Raw genomic sequence first — 27316 nt, 5'->3', positions numbered from 1 at the left:
AGTAAAATCACCAAGAAGGAAACGAATGAGAGAAACATTCTCAGACAGTGCCCTTTGTTCTGAGGGCTGACGGATAGCTGAGCATTAGCGAGCTACAGCAAGCTCAGAGGGGGCACCTGGACGCCAAACCAGCGCTCCTTCGGTGGGGTGGTTTAAAAGGACGTGGTGTCTTCAAAGAACAGGGGAGGAGTTGTTTCTGTTTCAAATACCTTACGCTAGATTTTTTCACAACAATTTGTATCTCCCTCAACAACTTTAAAATCAAGAAACAAATATTTGAAAAACTTCAGTAAATCTTTTTTTAAAGATTTTATATATTTATTTTTAGAGAGAGGGAAAGGGAGGGAGAAAGAGAGGGTGAGAAACATTGATGTGAGAGAGAAATGTCCATCGGTTACCTCTAGTACACGCCCTGACCGGGGACTGAACCGACAACCCAGGTACGTGTGGCCTTTCACTTTGTGGGAGGACACCCAACCAACTGCACCACACTGGTCAGAGCACGTTGTCTTGATTTATTTAACAGTCCTTTAACATTTCACAAGCAACTTATAATAATTTGTAACATGTGGAAAAACATATTTACCAATACAATAAAGGAAGAACCTTTAAAAAGATAAGTAATACCCAGTACTTCGGGGGGCTATTTTTCCATTGTTGGTAGTAATATAATTTAGTGCAACCTCTTTTGAACGGTATTGGCAATATTCGATAACCTTGAACTTTTTCATACCATTTACCTAGTAATTCTACTACTAGGAGCCTGTCTTAAGGCAGTATTATTAGATGTTTGTCATAGATGTTTGTTGTCAAAAATTGAAAACTTGAATATCCAATTATATGAGAACGGTCGAACAACTTGTTTCTAACACTGAATGAAATATTGTGCAGCTTTTCTAAATGGCATTATGAAGAGTATATTAGGTTACAGAGTTGTTTCTACAGTGTGACTATAACCATAAAGTGTGGTGTGGGAGGAACCTTTGCACAGGTTGGGCAAAAAACTGAGAGGAAATGTACTAAAATATTACCATTGGTCATGTTTGTGGTAAGATGGGGGTTGGGAAGATCTGGGTTTTTTTCTTGGATTTTCCATGGTGACTTCAGTAAAAAAGCAAGTGAAACATGTCGGTCCCGAATAGCATATCACAGACTGATGATTGGGAGAGCTGAGAAAGTGGAACAAGGAATCAAACTGAAGGTCTCGGAGCTGTGCTCCCAAGGTGACCATAACTTCTGCTGTCACCAGATTTTTGTTCTCTGCGTAGGGTGTCATAGATGGAAATTTTTGAGAATGAGTATCCTTTCATGCACAAAGGAAAAATCTACCTTCAAGGGTTTTAATGACTTACATTTTACTTGATCACGCTTACATTTACCACTGTTTCAAGTCATATTGTAGAGGAAAAGAAACACTTTGAATGGCATACATGTATCTTAGTTTTCTTTCTTTCGTAACGTTTACCTCTCTTACTATCTGAAAGCCTGTAAATTAGTTTTATAATGACAAAGGTTAACAATATAAACTACACTTACCTAAAATATAATTTCAACCAGTAATAATCACGATTTGAAACAGTTTATTGTACAACTTGGAAAAATCACTGTAAAGAATACTAATTCCTTAAAGAGGAATTTTTTTTTATATGTACTACTTTTTATTGGTCCAAAGAAAGTCTGACACTCTAGAGTATAATTTAATGTAAGGAAACATATTTGATGCTTTTTCTCAAATATTCCTTGGCATTTTCCTATGAATAATTTTTTTGAATGGGCATCTCATTTGTTTTAATGATTATTGTGTTACAAGTTATACTAGACTTATTTTAATGATTAATCTGTTACAAGTTGTACTAAACTACCATTTTTTAACATGTTTATATAACATCCTTTATATAATAACACTTGGAATGTAACTAGTTTAAAATATTTTCTTGTTTTTCCTACAGACCTCTAAGCAAGAACAGAAAAAAATGGATACATTTGACGGAAGCGCGGCGGAGACCTCCTCTCGGTACAGTGGTGCTCAGGACAGCGGTATCGGCAGTGACAGTGTTAAAATTAGAATCGTGCAAATAGAACAGCACAGTGGTACCAGCCAGCATCGCATCGCCCGCCCCTCGCGTCAGTCATCAATTGTAAAAAACCTAAATTTCATCCCCTTTGACATATTTATTACTGCAAGTAGAATCTCACTAATGACTTATTCCTGTACAGCCTTACCCAAATCAAAATCACAAGAACAGAACGATAATGAAAAAACAGGCAAGAGTTCATTAAATCGCCTAGAAGATGATTCAGGTGTTGCTAAATCCAGCGAGGCATGTATTTCCACGGTGACAGCAGAAGATCTCTTAAGCAGCAGCCTGTCTTTTCCTTCAGGGAAAAAAATAGGGGCCATCTCTCTTGAAAGTCTTCATGCAACCACAAGGTCATCTGCTAGACAGGCACTTGGCATCACCATCGTTCGGCAGCCAGGACGAAGAGGAACTGGCGACTTGCAGCTAGAACCTTTTTTATACCTTATTGTCTCCCAGCCTTCTTTGCTTCTGAGTTGTCACCACCGAAAGCAACGAGTGGAAATGACCATTTTCGATGCTGTACTTAAAGGAGTAGCCTCTGATTACAAATGTACAGGTAAGAGCCTTCAACTTTACTGGAGTACTAATAACTGCTCTTGTATATTAAGTTTTGTTTCCAGTTTCAAGACTGAGCAATCAGAAAGCAGCTGACAGACCAGATAAGACTTTTCTCTACAGAATATGAAAATTGGTAAAGTTCACGTCCCACAGCTGAATCATGTTTAAGTAAATGTTTGAAATGTATCAAAGTTTAGCCTTCATGTTCTTACCTTGTCTCTGAATACTCATTTTTTTCCATGAGCTGAATGAAACAGGTCTCCTTCAGAGCTGTAGAAATGCTTAACAATTTTCAGTGATTGGGAAGCAAAGCTCTCTTCTTATTAATGGCCTATAGGTATTTTTGATCTAATCATCTTGCTATAATAGCATAATAGTAAATGTGTTTGATAAGGTTTATTAGTAAAATAAGATGATTTAAAGATTTGTATACCTCTACAAAAAACCACATTTGTTAGTAGTGTTGGCCAACTGACTCTTGTAACTCGAAAGCATCCTAATATATTACAGTAATTATATTTAACTTCTGAAGCTTGTTGCTTGCTGACACTAGGGAAGTGATCAGGGGTTCAGATTTAAGACATACTGGCTGTTAAGTTAAGAGGGCTAATGTAGAGTTAGATATTTGGCTGTAAAGACTAGAGAGGGTAGCCGAGTCATTTAAAACTCAGGATTGGAGGAGGACCCTAGCAAGCTCAGGTCAAATTCAGGCATTTCATTGCTATCAGCTGGTCCCACCTAGCAGATGGAAGGCAGCAGTGAAGCACTGAGAGAATTTGTCCAGTCTGAAAGTACGGTAGTCCTTCTCTATATCACAGTTCATTTATCACGGCCTCACTGTATCGTGGGATTTTTAAAAATATTATATTTAATTATTTATTGCGGACTTTTCGCTACATCGCAGGATTTTGCGGTACTGTATACGTATGTTGTTAAAGTTACATAGGTTTAAGAGCGTAGAATAAATGTAAGGTTCCTACTTCACGGGGGAGTCTAGAACATAATACCCATGATACACTTGTTCCTTCCTGGCGTTAAGGAGTACTGTTTTACAGACCCAGCTCCTGAAGAGTAGATGGCAGGTTTGAGGATCAAGATTCAGCCCAAGGAAGTAGATCAAAGGAGCCTTTGCTCCTGCTGATGTGCATGTGAGACCTCTGCTTTAGAAAGGATAACTGGCCAGTTGCTGAGGTGTAGTAACCTAGGGTTACCTCCTAGACTGCCTGCTGGCCCTCTTGTCACTGGTGCTGGATCTGGCTCACACTGGCTTGCAAGAGCTAATTTTTTAATTTTTAGGAACTTTAAAAGACAGTTGTTAAACCACTGGTAGTTTAAAGCAGCCATAGTGAGATGATTTATGCCACAGATATTGGCAAATGCCACCAATCAGCTTTTGTACTCTGAGATCCAGTTGTTAAACATTACCAGCAACCTCTGCCTCCCTTACTCAAACATGTTCTCATTGACTGAGTACCTACCTAATAGGTATTTCAGGGGCACTGGAGATGGGAGTGGTGCTGAAGGTGTTGATGTTATATGATTCAGAGACCCGTGCCTGTATGCCTGATACCTGCTTAGCACTGGCCAAGACTAGGTGCAGGGTGGGGAGAATAAATGTTAATTCTAAACACCTCTGTAAATTCTTTCAACTGCCATCACCTTATAGGTGGGTAACTTCACTGGTCTCTGGTAGGAGATATCTATATTAAATTCAGCATAGTTATCAGGGTTCATATCAAAAGTGTACATTTTAATCAGTTCCTAGGTCAAAGTAAAGATGTACTTTTTGTTTAAAAAAAAAAAATCCTTGTGTGCAGACCAACATGGAACCCAATTTCAATAGATGAATCTTAGAGTGAAGGTTATGGGCCAGACTCAGTATAGGGAATTACATGTGGGAGGAAAAAGGCTTGGTATCTGAGGAGCATCCTTAGCACAGTGTTCTTGTGGGTGCCTTTCCTTATACAAAAAACATCTGTTTGGACATTTGCACTATACTAATAAAGTTACCAATATAAATTAGCATGTTTCTTAAAAATGCCTTTAGCAATTTGGAGAAATTCATCAGAAAGCAAGTAGTTAAAATATCCTTTAAAAAACGCAGCTAGCATTTATTGAGTACTCAGTCTGTGCCAGTCATTGTACCAACTGCTTTAAATGCATTCTCTCGTTTAATCTTTATGGACATCTTACAGATGTCCTCAAAGTTAGGAAAGCTAAGTAACTTGTCCGAGATCACAGACCTAGCAATAAACAGAACTAAAATTGAAAGTCAAGATTTGTTGGACACTTTAGTCTGGTCTTACAACCTGTCTGGATCCCTGGAGTGGAGAGAAAAAATGTGAATCTGCAGTTCTCTTAGTCAGCCTCCATTGTCCCCCTCCAGAACACACAAGTGTTTAACTGGTGAATTTGTATGTGACTAACCAAGCTTCCCTTGGTAGTATGACAAACCTGGGTTCAAATTCGAGTTCTGCCACTTGTGAGTCATGTACCTATCTCATAGGGCGAATGTGAAATTGAAAAGAGATAATTCATGAAAATACTTATCATTGAGGCCTTCATAAAAGTTTGCTGCTACTGCTTTACTGTTATTATCTAGTAAAACGATTACTAAGTTAGGGAGCAAAAGCCTTTAGTAGTATTCTAATATTGGCCCTGCCTTTAATTAGCAGCATGATCTTAGCCAGTTCACTTCTTTGGGCTTCTCTTTCCTTGTCTCTAAAATATGATGACTATTATAAATATTATGATCTATTATAATTTCAATTTTTATCATTCAGCAATTTGGAATCCATCCCACACTTACCTTTCTAAAAACATTTTAACTACAGTATACTGCTCTGGCCTCAGATAGTTGACATGTGTAAGCCGCTACCCTATCAGATTAAAATTTATTTGACTTGTTTTAAAGATGCAAATTTTCTTTTGATATTGCAGTGGAGCACTAGGTACTTTATTCAGGGTCTTAAATACATGAATTTTATTAAATGTTCATGGAGTTTTTTTCAAAAATAACTGATCTGGGGAATTTCTATTTTAGATGGCTTACTTCCCACTACTGACACTCCATGTAGCACTTTTCCATTCTGAAGAGAAAACACTGTTCCATATCCAGTATTCTTTTGAACCCTGAAATAGTAACCATGTGGGTAAGAAAAAGGAGGAAACTGAATGGCTATAATGTTAACATTCATGGGAAGGAGGAGCAGTAAGGTGGAAGTGGCCAGCTTCATTTCTGGATTCTAAAGTGGAGGAGTCATTGCAATATCTTAATTGGAAGGACAAAAAGGGCTATCACCATGAAGGTAACTTTCTTAGAAAGGTCAAAGAAAAGTTAAAGTCATGAGTTAAAAATGAAAGAGTAATATGTCTTTCTGCAGTGTGCGTACATCAGGTCCTCAAATAATGTCATTTCAATCAGCATCGCATTTTATAACGTTGGTGAGATACTGTAGGACCTTAAGCCTTATTTATATCATTTAGCCTGTGGTAGAATTGATTTCTTTACATGTTGTGCTGCTTAAAGTCACAGAATCTATGGATGACATTGAGGACTTACTGTATTTTCTGTTTTTACTGAAATTAATGCTTTTCTACAAGATAAGTCAAGTGGCAGCCACCCAGTAGCAGTTTTAACATATATGTGCATCTCAATGATTGTCTCATTTTAGTATGTCAGACATGCCTGAGGTTGTTATGAATTGATGAATTTTCTTTTATGAGAGGACAAGACTATTTGATTGTAAAAAAATATTCTAGCACAACATGGTTTGAAATTGTTTACTGTTTTCTATGCAAGTTATCAACCATTATTACATGTGCTCATGTTCCTTCGTATGGAAATCATATGGAACAAAAAGTAAACAAATGATTTTTTGTCACTCCTTAAAAAGACATGTTTAGAGGATAATTTTCCTCAAAAAATCATAACTTTTATAAATATAAAAGACTATATCGAAGATTTTATTTAACTCATTAATTAATAAGGGAACCAGTAAGAATGTTACAAAAGAATTCATAGGCAGGAGACCTCTAAGGCCTTGATCAACTCAGAGGTTTTGATTCTCTAATTAATTCGGGTCCTAAAAATGGCCAAAGCCACTTGATCATGGACTTTATTCATTGTTAAAGCATAGCTCAGGTGATTCTAGAAGATAGAAATATTTTTCATATTAAATTATGAAGATTTATTTTCATTTGACATATTAAATTATGAAGATTTATTTTCATTTGACATATTCAAGAGACTGCAACAAAGACCCTGAAAGCAAAATACTGAAAATCCTTTGAGCATTGTTGTAATATGGTGTAATATCCCAAGGCAAATACTTTAAATTAACCACCATGGTTTTTAAAATCACACTTACCCTCTTATCTTGTATAATCAATGTGACTTCGCTTTAGGATGAAATTGTTATCCCTGTCATGCTTTCATTTCTACATTCAGAGTCTTTGAAATGTTCATTATTCATTCCATTTGAACCCTGGCAGTTTTATAAGACATGTTCAAAATGCTAAGGAACCAGTAAGAAGACTCAGTTTTTGCCTTCAGTCAACTCTCTTCACTTAATAGTTTTACTCACTATGATTAATGATGAAAGTTTAATAGAACATGGGTCTTCATGACATGGAAGGCTATGCCAGAGAAGCAATTTAGAAAAGTTTGGTATCATTTGTATGTGATGGTGTAAGCAAAACTGCTTGGAAACAGAGGAATGAAATAGTACTGCTCTTCAAAGTATTTTTCTAAATTATTTATAGATCGAGTTCTAGCTGTAATTCGGAATAGTTTTTAGTATTCTTAATTTATTTGTTTTTTGGCTCTTTTCTTTGTAATATATTTTAGTGATTGCTCTAGGCTTTCCAATATACATGCCTAATCTTTCAGTTTATTTAGATATAACGTTTTATCACTTCAAGGAAAATGTAGAAGCCTTGCCATCACATACATTTCTTTACCTTCCCCACTTATGTTATAATTATCATATATACTACATCTGCATATATTGAAAACCCTACTAGATAAGATTTTGATCTTTGTTTCAATAATGTTACATATTTGAAAGAACTAAAGACGGAAAAACTAGTGTATTTTATGTTTTCCAGGTTTTTACCATGTCCAGAGCTCTTCCTTCATTCCTCAAGTTCCAGGTTTTCCTTTGGTGCATTTTCCTTCAGCATTAAGACCTTTCTTTAGCATATCGTTTAGAGCAGGTCTGCTGGCAATGAATTTTTTTAGTTTTCCATGATCTGAGAGTATTGTTTTGTCTGACTCATTCCTGAAAGATATTTTTGCTAGATACAGAATTCTGGGTTGACGTGTCTTCCAGCATTTAGAGATACTGTTCCACTGTCTTCTAGCCTCTGTGGTTTCTGAAGAGAAATCTATGTTAATTCCTATTAGTCGTCGTCGTCGTCGGCAGCCGTCCGTCTCGAGAGACCATGGTGTAGGTTCTTAAGAGTCTATCTGCACCGCCGAGAATGGTTGTGCAGTCCGACTCGGGAGTGACACGGTATCTGTCTCCTCCCGTGTTGAATCGACATCTTGCGATGAAGCTACAGAGCCTGGGCAGGGTGATATGGAGGGTCTGCTGTTGCCCATGCAGCAGACACCCCCTCTCTTCGCAGCTGAAGGGTCCAAGGGAAAGACGGAGTCAATACAGCTTGGCTTCAGGTGCGCCGCAGGAGTTGCCGGTGTTGACTACAACGTCAAACCGCCTTAGGGACTCTGGCTCCGGATTTTCTGTCGGGGTTTACTCCCTTAGCCTTTCCCCTGAAGAGGTATGCCGCAAGGCAGCGGAGGTTTTTTGGAGTCAGAGTTTTCCTTCTCTGTAATTCCTATTAGTGTTTCCATATATATAATGTGTTGTTTTCTCTGTTTTCAAGATTTTTTTCTTTATTTTTGGTTTTCTGTAGCTTGATTATGATGTGTCTGGGTTTGATTTCTTTGAATTTATCTTGTTTGATGTTCTCTGAGCTTCTTGACTCTGTAAATGTATGTTCTTTAATTAAGTTTAGGAACTTTTTGACTATCATTCCTTTAAATATTTTTCTGCACCAAACTTTCTCCTCTCCTTTTGGGACTCCAGTGTTAATTGTATATTATCTCACAGATTGCTGAGACTCCTTTTTTCCTCTTTTTTTGTCTCTGTTCTTTGTATTAGGAGATTCTGTTGAATTTCTCAGTTCTAAATTACCATTTAGTTCTTTTTTTGCAGTTTGCTTCTTTCCTGAGAACTATATTTCCATTCATTTCAAGTGTGTTTACCTTTACCTCATCAAACATAGTTATAATACCTGCTAATGTCTTCATTGCTTGTCACTGCCACCACATCATAGCCACTACTCACTCTCTCTCTCTCTCTCTCTCTCTCTCTCTCCCTCCCTCTGCCTGCCACCTTTGGGGCAAAACCAGGAGATAATAAAAAAGAAAAATGAAAAGCAGCTTGTCTCCCCTCCGTTCTTGAAACCACAGAGGCATTATTGCCACACAGGGATTCTGTTGGACTCTTGGCTGTCCTTTCATCACTATGCACCACAGCTTAGGACTCACTTTCCAGTCAAAGTAATAAGAATAAAAGGGCGGGGGAGGACAAAAGAAAATGGGAAACGCACCATTTTAAGGGTCATGTCTGCAGGTTGAAGCCCTTCTCACATCTGCGTTGTTCTTGTTTACTTTTCAGACTCCTTGGGTATATTTTTGTGTTTTTTTTTTTTTTAAGTTTTTAATTGTAAGCAACATGAGAGTTAGGCTGCAGTAAGCTTATTCCAATTTTGGCTGGCACCAGAAATCCTGCAGTTTAAAATAATAAAAATATTTTCTAGTCCATTAGCCAACACATGGCTTTCTGAGAAACTTAATACAGGATTTCCCCCAAAAGTGATACTTGAATATCTTTACATCTATAAGCAGAGATCAGTTAAATGTATTGTAGTGAATAATTACTGCTCTCAGGGAGTTGTCAGCATTAACTTGATTCTGCCCATGTCACCATTAAGCAAAGAACATGCCCGAATACTCAGAGGGTGGTAATAGTGTTTTCTCTATGTGTTTCTTAGGGATATCCTTTCATGTATTATAAAATCAGTTTAAAAGAAGAAATGCTCTGAAATTCATTGTCCCTCATGTCATTTTTCCTTCTCAGCACATATAACTGACATAAATGCATATATACTGAAAAACCTAAGTGTATTATGAGGTGCTACTCAGAATAGATGATAAATGAAATCTAGATTTATACCTATAGCTTTATCTATTTTAGAAACCTGAAGTGAAATAAGAATGATGATAATTGCTTATAATTTTGAGTGATAAAGCATCATCCCCAGTCTGCACAAGTTAGTGATCTTAAATTACGCCAGCTATACCTGTAAGTGTATATATAGTGCTTTGTTTTACTCTCCATAATTTAAAAATTGACAGATTATTTAAAGACTAAGTTATCAACTTGAATTTCTTTTATGGCTATTAATATTAATAACCTGTAAATGATTTTTTTTCTATTCAAGTTGATAATAGTTCTGTGGGATAATAGGTTTCTTTTTTAAATATTAAAATAATGTACCAGTAGGCTTTCCCATGCCCTTCTCACCTGGAGCAACCTCTTACAGAAATGAGATCTCCTGCCGGCACCCTTATACGTAGCAGCTGTATTATTGGCAATTCTCTTTTAAATAAAGATGTATGTAGTTGTTTTTTAACATAATCGTATTAGTTGTGTTTATAAATATTTTAAAATTGGTATTTGTTTTGTTTAAGGTAATAGAGTCCAGATTTGAATTGCCTCATATCTTGACTATGCAGCCCAAGGCAGCCTCAGAAAGTCATTTTTCTTCTTGTTTGTTTGGAGCTTTTTGTTTGTTTTTGAAGAAATGGCGATGCCATCTGGTCAATTGTGAAGGAGTTGAACCATTCTGGCAGAATTTAACTAACCCCCATGCTTCCTTAGTACACAGTCAGTCAGTCCAGTATCTTATTACTCATTAATGTGTTCTAGGAACTAACAAACCAATTTAAAAACAATTGCTTCTGCCCTCTTGCAACTTTTTTACCTTATTATAATTTTTCAAGCATCAACAAGGCTAAAATACATAAATTAAAATGAGTTAGAATTTACCATACTGAAAAAGCAGGTAATAGCACCTTCTATGTAGAACAGAAATATAAGTTTTATAAATGTTACAGATGTGACTTCAGGTCCAATTAAGAGGCAAACATGGAATGGAGCTCAGTAAAATCTTAAGATTTGAAATCAGTCATTCCAGCTCTGCTGCTTTCAGCTTTGTGATTGTGGGCACATCATTAAACCTCTTTAATCCTCAGTTCCTTATCTATGGTGTGGTGATAATACTGATAGTAACCTCCACAGGTTGCTGTGAGAATTAAACAATATATAGGAAGCTCTTGGTTAAGTGTCTAGCACGGGGCTCAAATAATGTTAATATTATGTTGTTTTTATCACTATTGTTAATGTCTTCAAGCCTATTTTAAAATAGTGGTTGTAATTGGCCAGAAAAATGATTCACATCATTTCAGTGCAATTATTGCTATTGTGTAGTTTGAAAAATTTCAGTTACAGTAATTGACTTCTTTACCCTTTCATGAATAGGTCTGTAGAAAATGTGCCAAAGACATTTGAGTAAACCAACAGTTGGAAAATCATAAACTGGCTTCTTACACCTCATAAATCATATCTTGATTTCATTTAGTTATTGTGACTTTAAGAGAAGGATTGAATTACATGTCTCTTTAGAATTAAAGGTTTTGCTAATGTCCCTGGAAAGGCTTAGCATTAACCTGTGACTTGAATGTCATAATGATCACAACTTGAACATTTATCTGAAAATTTAGCTGCTGGGAACATTTCTTGCTGACCTATAATGTGAAATGAAATTATTACTTTGACAGGAATCAGCAAGTAAGTAGGTCTATTAAATGAGGGGCACTCTGGTGTATCACTCAGCGAGAGCTGTGCTGAGGAAGTTAAGTAAGAAGTGAACCAGCCAGTGAGGGAAACTGATGTCTGGGAAAGGGTATTGAAATCAATGATTTGTACTTTCAGTCTTGGCTCTATTGTTCTTGCTTCTCTGATGCAAATTACTAAAATTTTGAGTGTTTTAGTTCCCTTACCTCTAAAATGAGTATAATAATGTCTTTTTTATAGTTTAGTGGTTTAATTTGAGCTCCGAATGAGACAATATTTATGAAATGCCTTGGAACTATGAAACATTATTCAACTGCAGGTTGGGACTTCTGTAATTATTAGTAGTAGAAAGAAGAGCTTAATAGACCTTCCTTTTTGGACATAAAGAAAGATTAGTGTCCCAGTCCTTTTGACACCCATTATAACTAATATTTACTTAAAATTAAATTTTAACATGGGAGGAATCATTTAAAGCCCCTGGTTTGGCTTTAAGACTACAAAACTGAGACTTTGCTCAGAGAAGAGGCTTAAAGTTGGGATTAAGTTGATCTTCCTTGGCTATATATGACTACATTTTTTACTGGTACTGAATTTAATAATATGTTGCCCTGCAAAACATCTAAAACCTGCATTAGAATTTAACCCGAAAACAACCAAATAGGACAAAGACCAAGAACACCATAGAACTGCATAGAAAATAAAGTAAAAGGAACTTACTGAAATGGTATTTCATATATTATATGCTGGTTAGCATCCTCAAATAGAAAGAATGCACTTCCTCATATGGAGGACTTGATTCTAAAAGTAAGGGCTGATGGACACTGGAGCCACACATTCCAGCGGTCACTTGAAGCCTTTCCTCTTCCTCTGGGCTCCAGGCCTGGGATTTCAAACCAGGTAATCTCCACACCCCTTCCTGTCACATCTTTTGAGGTACAGAGGTACAGAGCATGGGGGAAAAGTGCTTGTGGAGTTAGCCAAATGCCTAGATATCAACAAGAAGGTGATGGCTCTTAACTTGCATCCGGAGCAATTTAGAATTGGTTTCTTGGTTGATTTTGCTGTCCTGACATTGAACTGTTACTGTGTTTTATGGATCTAGGTTCTTTCGTGATTTAATTTTCATACATTGTAGGGGCGTTATGGACTACATTTGCTTCTGTGGCTACATTTTAAAAAAGAAAAAGGCATTAAAATTAAGATTCATAAAAGTAATCTAGAAAAATATATGACATGTCTAGTAGTAACAAGGTGACTGTTCTAATAATGAATTACACTTTCAGCCATTGAGCTTAGCTAAAAACAACAACCATGGCCCCTTGGGAGATTTAACATTATCAGTTTCATAGATAGAGGCAAATAGATGCTAGTCAAATACATTCTCCCTAGATGCTATCCTTTAAATTTTATTCACCTTCTATAAAGAAACACCTTTGTGTACTCTTGGCTTGGCATAAAAGAATTAAACTAAAGGACCATCTAAGAACATCTTGTCAATGAAATGAAAGAGAAGGAAGAAGAGGAGGGAGTCCTCAAGCCCTCACCCACTACCCTGATTCCTGTAGGTAGTGTCTTCCTCCCTCCTTTGGTGAGCTGTGAACTCCTCTCGATCTTCCTGGAAAAAGACAGAAAGAAAGCTGTGTGAAACTGCAATCCTGATGCACTCACCATGTTATTTTATAAATTATTTTAAAGCATCATTTCAACCTCTATAGGTTGGTATACCCAGATACCTTCTAGTTTTTAAACTTTTAGTTTAAAGAATGGAAAGGAGTCCATTTTGGCTTGCAGAGTACTTACTTCCTTGCAGAGTATTTACTTCCTGTATGTGGGCCAAATATTTCTAAGGGATGGGAAAGAAGGTAAGAATATAATTTTGATAGTTATCAAAACCAAAGTGCAAAGAAGATGTCTATAATTTCTCCTAGCCAGGAGTATTAAATAGGGAAGTAAGTTTATTGACTACTGTTTTAGACCTCAATTATTATTATGTTAAAAATTAAACATAAATAAGCTTACTAGTTTTAATATCAAAATTGGGTATAATTTTCACTAATAAGAAAGGCTTTCTGTTTTTTACCTTTTTTATTCCTCTTATTTTAGATCAGCAATAAAAAATAGTTTTTTAAATCAAAAGACCAAAACAAAAAACTAGGAAGAGTAGACATTTGAAAGACCAACCACATACTCCTATTTTGTTTAGAGTTTGAGTTTAATAAACAAAGTAGTGACTGTTTATTGAACTCCTACCATGACATGCCCCATACAAGTCACATTACACATATTATCTAATATAATAGTCTCAACAACCCTACAATTTAGTTTATTATCCCCATTTTGGGAACAAAGAAGCTGGAACTCAGTGATGTTAAAATTAAATTTACCCACTTCAAGGAGTCAGGACTTATACCCAGATCTGTCTGCCTTCAAAATTCATGTTTTTTTCATTACTCTATATTTAATCCTCTTATAAACTGATATAAACTCTCCTATAGAACAAAATGTGAGAAAGCTTCATGAGACTAAGCCTGTGTTCAGTAAGTCCTGGGTCAGTGACACTGTTTCACAAACCTCTTCAATGTGACAGTATCCTATCACCTGCCAGTTGTCCCTCAAGAGTCCATAAAGAGTCACTTAAATCCTATTTCATAAACATGACAGGCCCGTGTACCTCAGGCCAAAGAGAACCAGTCTTCCTGAGCAGCCATAGATGCTGCTTTGGTTCTGTGGCAGCCCAAGATAGGCCTGGGCTCATTAGCTATGGCAGATTTCAGGATGTTTGTAACCCGTAATAACAGGTCATCGAAGACTTCGCAGAAAAGTGAATGAAATATATAGTCTGTCATTTAAAAGAAGAAAGCCAAACAGTAGATGCTTCTGGACTTTCTGGAACCGCTAAAATGGAGACAAGTAAATCTTGAGGCTATTTGCAGTGCTACATCATACATGCATTAATTTTATACTTTGAGGAATTTGTGATGTTTTCGTTCTATACAATTAGAAAGAAAACTCAGTGCAATATGACATCAAAGCAGAAAGCTACTGAAACTTAAATCTACAATCATAGTTTAGGAAACAATTTTAATTACATATCATCAGTAAGGCTAACATTAGCATCAGTAGAATTGGAAATTAAAGCATGATGTAGTTTCAAAAGTTGTTGATAATACTGAGCAAAATTTTGTTATCCAGGATTGCAAGAAGCAACAGGATCACTTTAATATAGCAAGAAGCTAATTAATACCAGGAGTATGACAAACCACTTATTGAAGAAAATATGGTTAAAATGAGGTACACCAAAATCCAATCAATCAGAAGTTTATTTTTCAGGGCTCATCCTTCAAATATCATTTAATAAGATTTTTTCCAGTAACAAAAGTTTACAAGAACTCTCCGCCATGGGAAAATTCTGTTTCCTTGACATTGCTCCATATTTAAGTTAGCACTCATTTTCCACAGAAATGTAAAAGACAAGAGTATCATGAGAAAATTGAAACTAAGGTCAAAACCATTATTTTGACTAGAGTTACTTGGATTTTCCATAACAGAAACTTTGCCTGAAACTGCTAGAGAAAATAACTATTGGGCTAACTCTCTCTCTGCCCTTCCTTAACCTGTCCACTTGTAGAGGTGTTCTTGAGCACAAAAGTGGCCAGGAGAAAGCAGACAAGAGGCGTGGATGATCACCACCATTTTAAACCTGTGGTTGATAAAAGTCAACTGTTAGAAAGGGACCAGTGAGGAAGAAAATGATGTTGGTGTGGAATCTCACTCTAGTCCTCTTTATAATGGATATTTAGCTTTCAAATGAACAGATTCTCATGGCACTAGGCTTTTTAAATAATGCAGCGTTCTTTATTCGTATGGCAAAGAAATTAAAAACTTTTTGTCTCTATAGTTGGTAACACTTAGAAGAATCTGGTATAAAAGTAACTGGACTTCATTATATATTCAGTGTATATCAATCTTAAAATGGGGAAATTACCACTGAAATCTGTGGGAAAATGTCTTCTCATTGAGTAAAAATTCAACTTAATTATGAAAAAGGATTATCCTTCCACTTTGTAGAACAAAGCAGAGTAATAATAAAGCCTACAAAATCTGTGGAATTCAGCTATTTTATATCAGCTTGGGAAACAAAGTTTTGTGTTAAGTCAAAGACTGCAAATGCAAAGAAAATAAACTAGTTTATTTTCAAAGTTTCATTTTGAGTTGGGCACAGTGAGTCATGTTATATTTTATATAATTCAAATGTTAAGTAAAGACATACTTAACTCTGAATATTTGCTAAGGGTTAAAAGTAACAATAATGAACAGCACTACAGATTCAGATTCAGAGGAAGAACTTCCGAGCAATTAAGAGGAAGGAAGGTCTTCTAAAGAAGAGCAAAGTCATCTGCAAGAACGAAGAATATTCTGTCTGAATCAAGTCTCTGTGAAAGCCATCTGGCAATGGACTTGAGACTTTCTGAATCTTCTCTTTGGTTGTTTTTCATGGCAAGATATAATAGCTGTCTTTTTTTGTTTGTTTGACTTTTTTTTTTTTTTTTTTTGGAGGCCAGGTCAGCCCAGAAGAAAAACAAATATTATAACTTGACAAAATTATAATATTTGTTTTTCTTATTGATTTGTTTTCCTTATTGAACAAGATTTATGGCTGTGAGCAGTTTGTCATTTTTCTGACCCATTTCCCACTTTCTGTTACTCCTGATAAGATATGACTTTCTCCTGTTTCTTAGCTTAGAGATAAATGTGCTCATCAACATCAGGAGCTTATTATTTTTAAGAGCTTCCTGTATTCAAATAAATAGGTATTTGCAAAGTATGGGGAATAAAACTAGCAAAGGAGCCTCCAGAATGAAGCAGCCATCCCTATTTGTCATTCCATTTATGATATTCACAGGCTCCTTTAATCTTAGTTAATCTGGTGCTTTCCCAGCTATGTTGACCCTGAGGAATGTGTAATGTGAATCCTATTTTCTAAGCCTGATAATGGAATTCAGGAGAAGTTAAACTGAGGACAATACAAGCCAAGAAGTCATGGCCCTCATCCTCTAGACATTAGAGTACAGGTACTAAATAGTGACTTGCAAACCTGAGCTATTTCCCTGGGATTCTGATATATCTTTCTGCTACTGCTGCTGCTTCCTGTAACCACAATGACCACAGGAATATCCAAAGCAGAGATTTTAGCCAGAACTGGGAGAATAGCCACCAGCCCTGTCATGCATTCAATATTCATCAACCATGCAACCTGTCTTTTCCTGGATGTTCCTAATTTCAATTATTCTCTTCTGTCAGCCCAATAAATACAGCTGTACATTTAAACTGGTTGCGTAGTAATTAAACCAATAATATCATTAAGCTACTAGTATTTTGTTGGGTAATAGTCACTGAAATTTTGGCTTCCTTGGATACATTTCTTAGACTTTTACATTTTTCTTATTCCTATTCCGCTTCCTGACTATTGCCAGTCTGTCGATTTATGTCTAAGCCCTATCTTCCTATAATTGCCCTAATGCAGACTCCTAGGCTGGGTGCCAAATAGCCAGGTCCTCTAACTTCTATTAAAAGAGAGGCAACCTGCCTAAGACCTGTCTTGCCTACTTGTAAAATCCTCAGTCACATTATCAGAATTTCCTGTTTCCCCCATCTATATAACTTGATGAAGGTAGAACATCACATAACCTTTGAAGTGCTTCCTCCTCTCCCCTTTATTTTAATTTTTATAAATGCTGTGGAGTCCTATCTTTTTTTAGCTCTGAATATCTTATAGGTCCATATATGTGTTTAGGATCATCCTAAAGATGATCATCCTACGGTACTTAAAAATAAGGTATGTGTGTGTGTGTGTGCGTGTCTGTATGTATGCAGATAAGATTTTTACCTTTGAATTTACTAAACTTAGTGCCATTTCTTTGTTTTGTTCATTTCACAAGACATTTTGAAGTTCTTTAAGTGCATCAGATTGACCGACTTCCTTTTATTAAAAGCATAGTATTCTTTTTTAAAAAGTTATTGGGATGGCATTGATTAATAAGATTATATAAGTTTCAAGTGCACAGTTCTATAATGCATCATCTGTATATCTCACTGTGTGCTCATTACCCAAATTTTATAGATTCCTTCATCACCATTTAGTTGCCCCCTTAACCCTCATCAACCTCACCTGACACCCTTTCCCTCTAGTAGCCACTATACTGTTGTCTATGTCTGAGGTTTAGTTAGTTAGTTTGTTTGTTTGTTTCTGTTTTATATCCCACATATAAGTAAAATCATACTGATCTTGTTCTTTTCAGTGTGACGTATTTCACTTAGCATAATGTTCTCAAGATCTATCCAATTTGTTGCAAAGGGCAATATTTCATCTTTTCTTATGGCTCAGTAGTAGTCCATTCTGTATATGTACCACATCTCCTTATCCAATCACCCATAAAGGGCACCAGGTTGTTTCCATCTCTCTGCTCCTGTGAATAATGCCAACATAGTATTCTATGCAGTATGCACAATATAGTCATAATTTATTTGGCCATTTCTCTACTTAGTTTTATTTTTCCCGTATTTTTAGAATTCAAATGATGCCGCCATCAGTTTCTTTGGAGATTTATCTATGTATTTTTAAGTATTTCTTTAAAGTAGAGTCCTACAGTTCATCTTTTCTGATCAATTACAAGGACATGCATATTCAGAATTGTGATAGACAGTCATTCAGCAGTCTCCCCATCCATGCAAAAATACTCCGATTACACCTTTACCCACCAAACACAGGAAGATCTGTTTCCCCTCCTTCCCCACACAAAATATTATCAGTCTTTTAAATTTATGCTAATCTTATGAATGAAAAATTATATCTCTTGTTTTAATTTGTATATGTATTTGATTAATAATGAGACTGAGAAGATTTTTTCTATTTTTTATAAAATAGTGCTCTCCAGAAGGATTAAGTGGCTAAAAGTAAAGACAAAATCTTAAAAATTCTTCAAGAAACTACAGGAAAATATATAAACACCTAGAAATAAATTCATAAAATGAACATTAATAGATTTTTGACCACATCTATTTTAGAAAGTATGTATGCAACAAACATCAGAATATAGTTAAAAGACAACTGACATACCAGAGGAAACATTTACTAAATATGACAAAGAAAATTTTAACACTCATAATATATAATGAGCTCCTATAAATTAGTGAGAAAAAGGAACCAATAGAAATTTGAATAAGTATTTTATAGACTAGAAATCCTAAATAGTCAGTAAATGAAAAGATACTTAACCTGCTTTGCTTTTTACTACTAACAATATAAAATGGCTGTCCTATTATGTCAGTACATGTAGATCTTATTCTTTAAGTAATTGTATGTATTACCATTGTTTATTTAGCATTAATCTGTTGATGGACATCTAGGTTGTTTTCAACTTTTTGTTAAGATTAACGATTCTGTAGTGAATATGTGCATGTGTGCATGTGTATGTGTATTACACAGACATCAAATTTTTTTAGTCTTGGCCTATCCGATAGGTGAAATATTCTTTATTTTAAAAAATTAATTAATTACGAATAAAATAAATAAAATATATTATTTAAAATTATTTTCTTTCATTATTAAGATTAATGTTTGTATTTTAAATGTTTATATGCTATTTGTTTTTCTTCAGTTATTAATTGCTTCTTATTAACTTTATTCATTTAATAATTGCACCTCTACCCATTTTTTTATTGATATCAATATTGTTTATGTGAGTTCTATGTATTAATGATATCCCTGTTCTGTCATACAAGTTTTGATATCTGATTCCTATAACTTGCTTTACTTATCATCCTAAGTTTTACGTGACGGTTTCTTATACATCATATTAATATTTCTACATCAATTAAATCCATCTCTGTTCATTGTTTAGTCACTTTACCTACATCTGTTTTTTTCTGTTAGATTATTGTTCTCTCTCCAGATTGTATTTTCTTAAAAATAAAGAATTACATCTCTTCATATAGATCTGGGATAGTACCACTTTATAATAACAATTTCTTGATGGTGGGTGGCTACATGGGCGAGGCCCTAGAAATAGACACTCAGGTCCTGGCAGTTTACATAGCTCCTACAAACTGATTATAGATCCTCCCAGCAACAGACATTTGCCATCCTTTCACTAGAGAGAACAGTATAGTGTTACTGTGTAATGGATCTACTATGCATATTCTCACTGCTTTAAATTCACTGATCATATAAAAAGAGAAGAATGCACTAGTTTAGTGTTTGATCTTTACCACATAGATCTAACGTCACGATCAATTGCTTTCAGTATTTTCTTTGAAATCACATAAAGGTTCATATGTGCCAAATTTCATAAGGATCACATGATAAGGTCAGGAAATACAAATTCCAAGGCAGAATTTATATGCCCAGTTCACATATGACAGTAATACTATATAACCATATGTTGAATATAATATACTGTATGTAAATGCTATTCTTGAAAGCAATCCAATCAATAAAGCCTAAAATAAATAACACTTTAATAACACATTTCAAATCAACTGAAAATGGAATAGATGGACTCCATGGCAAGAACATCCCTATAAAATTGACATTCAGAGGCCATTAAAACACAGAGAGTAAAACAATCTTGAAACTAAAGAAAAACTGTGAATATTTAGAAGTTTTTAAAAAGCCTACTATTTTGTATGCCAAGATACAGCAGTCGTTTTTATTTAAAGAGCGATTTCAATAAAAACTGGCTTGCTGAACATTAAAAAGAAAATTCTATTTGCCATCTGTTTGCTTAAAAATGTTTTTTAAAAATATATACAATATTAACCAGAAAAGATTTTAAAAATACACGGTATTTAATAGAAAAAGTTAAACCAGAAAAAGTCAAGTTTTAGTTATAATTGGGACTATTAAAAGATTGACCAATTTTTATCATTAAAGAAGGTTATGGGAAAGCTACTGAAGTTAAACTTCAAAAGCCTAGCAGTAAAAAGTGATTGTAATGTCAATAAAACTCCGAAACAGATCAAATAACCCTTAAGTAGTACTAATCCACTGCTTCTTTGAACATGTAAATGCCTTTTTTTAAGCTGAAAGGTTGCACTTTTTTCTTTAATTTGTTTCCAACATACCATTTAAAAAAAAAGTTCAACTGTTAACGGTCATCAGCTCAAAATACAGAAACTTACCTTCACTCAAAGATGATATGAGTTAAGATTTGAAATGTCATTTTCTTTTGGGTCTAGTTCTGGAAAAACGTGGTTTTATCCTTTCACCTTGTACAAAGAAAGCTTCTCTTTCTCCATACAAGTACTTGTGTATGCAAATGAACATACTGTATGTATACAAATAAATTGATGAAGGTTACATACAATAATTAACCAGACTTTTTTTTTTCTGGTCTATCAGCTGAAACTCCTATAACAAAATGGTACGTTTGTGATGTAATTGATATTTTTTTATTTTAATTTTGTCACTTCAGATCCTGGAAAGACTCTGCCTGAAGCCCTTGATTACTGCACAGTTTGGCTGCAGACGGTGCCTGGAGAAATAGACAGCAAAAGTGGTATTCCACCTTCCCTTGTAATACTACAAATTAAAGACTTTCTTAATGGACCAGGTAAGAAAGTCATAGTTCAAATGTATGTACTTTTTATTTTCATGAGAGTTTACGAACGTGTACATTGGGTCTGTTAGGAATCTTGCTATCCATTGCCAAAAAATGAATAGATCGTTTGTTTTCCAGAAATGTACTCTTCTCAGGCTACCCATTATAGAGATCAAAAGGCAAATGTTAATATGCATTAAAACTTACCTTTAGTCTGACAAAATATGGTTAACAAAGAATAATTGACTGGAAGCCAAAGACCCAAGATTTTATTTCTACTTTTTTTACTAATTAACTGTGTGACCTTAAGCAGTTAATCTAATCTCCTATGCTCTTTACCTATAAATGAAGAGAATAAAATAGATCACTCAGTGGGGGGTTGGTGGATGAGATACATGATATACATGCATAAGATAGTGTATAAAGATAGATTTGATTAAATGCATAGATAGTTATTTCAAATGCTTAGCAAAGTACTTGAAATATATTAATATTAAGCTTTAAATAGACACAGATATCAAAGTATATCGAATGCTTAATATGTTCTAAGTGCTAGTGTTTTACACATTCATATAACCCAAGGAGTAGGTACTATAATTATCCCTATTTTATGTAAAAGGAAAAGTTATGTATAAATTGCCGAAGGTCCTAGTGGCAGACAATCCATTAAAACCCAAGTCTTTATGACTCCAAAGACCTAGATCCCTTCTGTACTATACTAACTGTAGTGTAACTAAAGATTTTTCTTCTTTTTCTTATCCTTGTCCCCCTTTCTTTTTCTTGCTCTGTTTTTCTTCCTTCATCTCATGTTCTGCCTCTTCTTTTTATTATTATTTTCTCACCTCAGTAAAATTTTAGCTTTTTATTGAGTTGGCTGAAAAGTTTGGTTTTTTTTCCATAAGATGGCTCTAGTAGTACTTTGTTGTCTTTAACTTCATTCAAAATAAATTTGTTAGATTTTATTGTGACAGCTGTCATATCAGCGTGCAGATAAAAAAAAACTTATCAAAATGGGTGAATTTTTGTGTAGCCATTTTAATATTGAGGATGGAAGAAAATGGGCAACATTTTTGGCATAATATGCTTTATTATTTCAAGAAAGGTAAAATCCCAACTGAAATTCAAAAAAAGGTTTGTGCAGTATATGGAAAAGGTGCTGTGACTGATGAAACGTGTCAAAAGTGGTTTGTGAAGTTTTGTACTGGAGATTTCTCTCTGGACGATGCTCCATGGTCAGGTAGACCAGTTGAAGTTGATAACGATCAAATAGAGATATTAATTGAGAACAATCAGTGTTTTACCCTGTGGGAGATTGCCAACATACTCAGAATGTCCAAATCAATAAAGTTCTTGGTGAAAATGAAAAATGTGTCTTTTATTTTACAGAAAAAACCTAAACAGACTTTTTGGCCAACCCAATATTCAACAGAAAATACTACCTTTCCTTTTTCATTTTGTTATTTTATACTTAAAGTGCTTTGGAACATATTAGTCATCAAAAGAATATTAGTGTTTTCATTAAGACTCTAAAACAATGATGCTTCACTGTCTTCAGATCTCTAGCAGTACTCTGAAAGACATGCATTTTGATGCATGGACCTGGTTGAGTGTGTGCCGTGGCAGGCCAAGGCACTTATTTATGATCCACAACTAAAGATGGAGAGGGTGGCCTCCCATCATGTCCTCAGTAAACCGACTCTGAAACCGTCAGCACTGGCCTCTTCACTGGGGCCCAGTTCTTCTGAAGCCTGCTTATCCATTGATGGGATTTAGAAGTATAGACATATGAAGAACTATTTCTAATCCTTATAAGTATCTAGGCATGGTTTTAAAGACTCCAAGGAAAGCTGGAAGCTAATGATGAAGGCTAAGAGAGTCATTTAAGTGGAAGAAGCCTTTGGGGTAAGGTAATGGACAGATTGGGTGGGCTGGGGGACGGTGAGTCTTAATACTTGGTTAGTGAGTATGAAGTACCATATTTCACTGAATCCAAGCCACCACCAATTGTAGGAAAAAAGATTTTACACACCATTAAGAAAAAGAAAAAAATATCTGCCGTTTAAATTATGTTATTCTTCTTAGTACATCAGTTGGGAGACACTTTCTGACAGCGTTGTTCACGTGTAAAAAACTGAACATGTTAGAATGGGTGAAATAGGGTAAGATCATATGGTTAGCTTAATGAAGAATAGTAACAGGGAGACCTGGGTTTACCTCTTATTTCTCTTTTCTAGTGTCAGATTTCTTTTATTTTTAAGCAGTCTTTCACTCACTTTGACTAGAAAGTTCTCACCTAGTTTACATTTGATTGATTTGTTTGTAAAAGGAATGGGATCTGCAAATCAGTGGTAAATCATTTACTGTATCTTATGGGAATCAAATAAATTGAATTCTAAACGAAATGTCAATAAATGAATAAAAATTATATGTTTATAATTCTGGAATTTAGTGCAAGTGTGTAGTAGAAATGTGATTTTTAAAAATAATTGCTTTGTGTTTCTTATACTTTTTTAAATTGGAAATTACATATACGCCATTTCTAATCTTAACGTTCATTCAATAATGATAATCTATCTGTGATTCAAACTTTTAAATAAATGAATTGAAATAATTATTTTACAACAGTGCTTCTCAAACTTGAGTGTGCTTTTGAAGCATCTCTGGGGAGCTAGTTAAAATAAAAACGTGATTTAATAGTCCTAGAAGGTAAGGATAGAATTCTTCATTTCTAACAAGCTCCCAAGTGAAGTCGATGCTGTTAGTCTGGAGACTACACTTCTTGTACCAAGGTTTTATATGACTCACATATGAAAATATATGTGTGTGTGTGATTTTCTTAATACCATCACTTACAGGTATTCAGGGCCAAACTGCAGATATTTGGGGGCACAGGAGAGGAGAATGATACAAAGAATGATGAGTGTTTTTTTTTTAAATGGTATTTTCAATGAAATATAAAAAAATAATTAAAAAGTTCAGTGAATGGTTTAAGTTCTTCAGAGTCTAAGAGTGCAGTTCTTCTAAGTCTCTTAACCAAGAGTACTTTTCTTTCATAAATTATTTGAGAGAAGATTAGTTTAAATGATATATCAGCTGTGCCAGATCCCATAAGCACTAAACTGACAAACTTGAACTGCTTCAGAATTTACTCTTAGACAAAAATGTCCTTACTGTAAACTATTTGTCATTTAAAGTATATATAAGTAGGTGTTATTCTATAGAATAATTATATTCTCTCACCTCTCAGCCAGATTGCCATTGTATACTAATTTAGAGATCAATAGGAATACTAGGATACATTAAAGTCTCTCTTGCCTTAGGAAATTCATTTTATAGATTTTTGTCAACTTAAGAAAATTATATTTTTCCAGATTTTAGGTAATAGTATATTAAGAAGTATATTATTTATGCTGAGACAGGGGGAACAAACCAGCTTTATAATATTCCCCAATACTATTTCCTTTTCTTGAAAAATAAAATAGACTTTTGTTTAGTATTGCAAATATTGCTTCTAATTTTTATGCAGTATTATCATTAAGAATTTTTGCTACCATTAGTTTTTATCTATATGCATGTTATTAAGTATCATTCCCAAAGAATGTTTTATGCTACATCTTTAAAATAGTATATTTTCATTAATTCTTTTCTTGCTATTGAATTAGGCTGCAGAGCAATAAAAGTTATGACCCCAAAGAGTAGAGAACATACTGATTATAACTACCTAACGGTCAGTTTTTTTCATGAGGTTGCAAACTTAACAGCTTTTGACATCAGCCTCTCAGGTTTTTTCAGGAATTATTTTATCTAAACAAGGTGATTAAAATGCTGCTCTTTAGCATTTGTTTTTGAAAAAATAATTCAAATTCTTGAGTATTTGCTTACTTCCTCAGTTCACTTAAAAGTACCTAAGAGCAATTGTAGGTCCCAACTTCTACATCAAAAACCCCTTTGGAGCTCTCTCAAACCCCACCTCCTTCCTTCAGAGGCAACAATTGTACCCATTAGCAAGGTCAGCGGCTTGGAGAAACCTGGAAAACAGCAGCTACCAGAAACCCACTAGAATAATATCTCCAGCAGGTGATAGATTAGTTGGAACAAATTGGAACCATTGCAGTTCAGCAATCCTGGTTTCTTTCAAGCTGTTTTTAAAATGTCGTCATTTTAATACACAATCTAAGCCCCGCGGAACAGTCCACAGCAGGTTAATTTGAATCATATGATGTGTCACTGCCCTCAGCTGACATGAGCTCTATTCCATGTGTGAAGCCATAATAAATCCATTCCCAACCGAGGAAAATTCCCCATGAGAAGGTGAACTAATCCAGGCCTCACACTGGCATGCTAGCCCTCCGTAATTGAAAGCAGGGCCACCTGTTCCCTGCACAGTTAGCCTGTGGAGAAAAAATTAGCATTAGATCAGATATTCCTTATATTGAAAAATCATTCATACTTCTCGCAAATTGAAATTCAGCTGTGAACTGCTTGGTATGACATCATACAGAAACATAACAGTGTGCCTACTCGGTCCCAGTTTAAGTTTTGTTACCATCAGATTTCTTAACTTTGAAATAAGAATTTTTTTTTTTTTTAATTTAATGAGAGCTGACACGTGAGAAGAAGAACTGGGAAGGGTACAGATTTTTCTAATTAACCAGGGTCATTTGCAAAAACATTTGAGCTCCCTCGTATTTTTTCATTGTTCCTTTGCAGGCATATTTTTGAACACTGTCACTGTAGCCATAAAATGACATTTAAATAACAACAAAGAAAAAATATGCCAAAATGGAGAAACATTCTCACATAATTTGTTTTATTATAATTAGTGCACCACAATCTTCATATAATTTAAGTAACATTATAGCAAATACAAAGTTATGAGTGTAATTTCACATTTAGTTTAGTATACCTGGTGTCTCTAGTTGACATGCATAGGCACTAATACTTTTGATAAAATCATTTCTTTACTTCTCTCCTTGTTTAACTCATTATTAATTTACTTGTACAGTTTTCAATATTTCTGATTTCATTCCGATGTTAGATTGGTTTCATCCCTGGTTTTATTTGATTTTTGTTTTCAAATTTTATTTGACTCTTAATTGGCTGAATTCTATTTTGAATACTGTTTTCTATTTTTATGGATTAACTTACTATGTTACAGGATGAAATAAGTTTAATTTTTAAATTTAAATAAGTCCAAAATATCCTAAATATCATATTTCCACATGCATCTTTAATTGAAAAAAAATACATGTTGAAATAATTTAAAATATTACTTTAAAAAAACTCAGAAACATAACACACCATTCAAACAGGTTTATGTATGTGAATATAAAGTAGAAATTTTACATTGTTTACACCCAAATATGTGTATTTTTAAAATGTTTTTCCTTTTTTTTTGGTGAACTCTGCTTATATATTCTTTTATTCCTAAATTCGTTGCTCAGTAGAGATTAATTCAGACATATCTTGAAGGTGACTGTCCAGGTGATATAAGATACCTGAAAAAGGTGACCCAAATAACCTCCTGACATTTTCCAGAGAGGTAAATGAAGAATAAGTAACAGGATTTTTAAATGCAAGAAGATTCAAAGTCAAAGAAAGCATCTTAAGGAGCTCATTTAAGTTTATTTCTCTTAATGTAACCCCAATAGTTAACCCTTTGCCTCTTTTCTCTTTCCAGAAATAGGGCCAAAGACTGTAACCTAATCACTGGAGTCCAGTCTTTATCTAAATTCAACTTTACAGCTGTACTTGTGGGCTATCTTCTACATTTAAGAAATGTAAACTATCTAATAAAACTGTAAGAACCTTGACTTTTACATTTCCTGAGTTTTACGGGTTCCAATTTGCAGCATCAGCATTACATTATTATAGTTTTTATTCCCCATGATTTATCAAAATGAAACAGTAAGCTTGATGTCAGGATGTGAAATAGGGAATGGACCAAAAATTTTAAAATACAGGAAGTCCTCTGATTATTTTAACTTTTGTATTTCAACTGTAACTTGGATTTTGCAAAGAAAATGGAAAAATTGATGATTTTTAACTAACTGATTTTTAATAAACATTTTTCTTCTGTTCAGAGAACAACCTGATTTTAATACCAAGTTTTCCACCATGGAACCAGTAAGCCGTATCAATTACTTTCCAG

General features: G+C 34.6%; 1 protein-coding gene across 1 annotated transcript in view; it reads left to right on the top strand.

The window, feature by feature from the left end:
* The window catches only part of VPS13B (vacuolar protein sorting 13 homolog B), a 714607-nt gene that overhangs the window by 504465 nt on the left and 182826 nt on the right, over positions 1–27316 (top strand). Inside the window, exons 34-35 of the mRNA XM_090283521.1 lie at positions 1950–2637; positions 21040–21177. Of these exons, the coding sequence (XP_090139647.1) occupies positions 1950–2637; positions 21040–21177 (826 nt within the window). The remainder of the gene's footprint in view (positions 1–1949; positions 2638–21039; positions 21178–27316) is intronic.

Source organism: Furipterus horrens, unplaced genomic scaffold (assembly GCF_987537825.1).
Source record: "Furipterus horrens unplaced genomic scaffold, mFurHor1.1.pri manual_scaffold_7, whole genome shotgun sequence".
Lineage (NCBI taxonomy): Eukaryota > Metazoa > Chordata > Mammalia > Chiroptera > Furipteridae > Furipterus > Furipterus horrens.
This window is presented reverse-complemented; position numbering and strand designations above follow the sequence as displayed.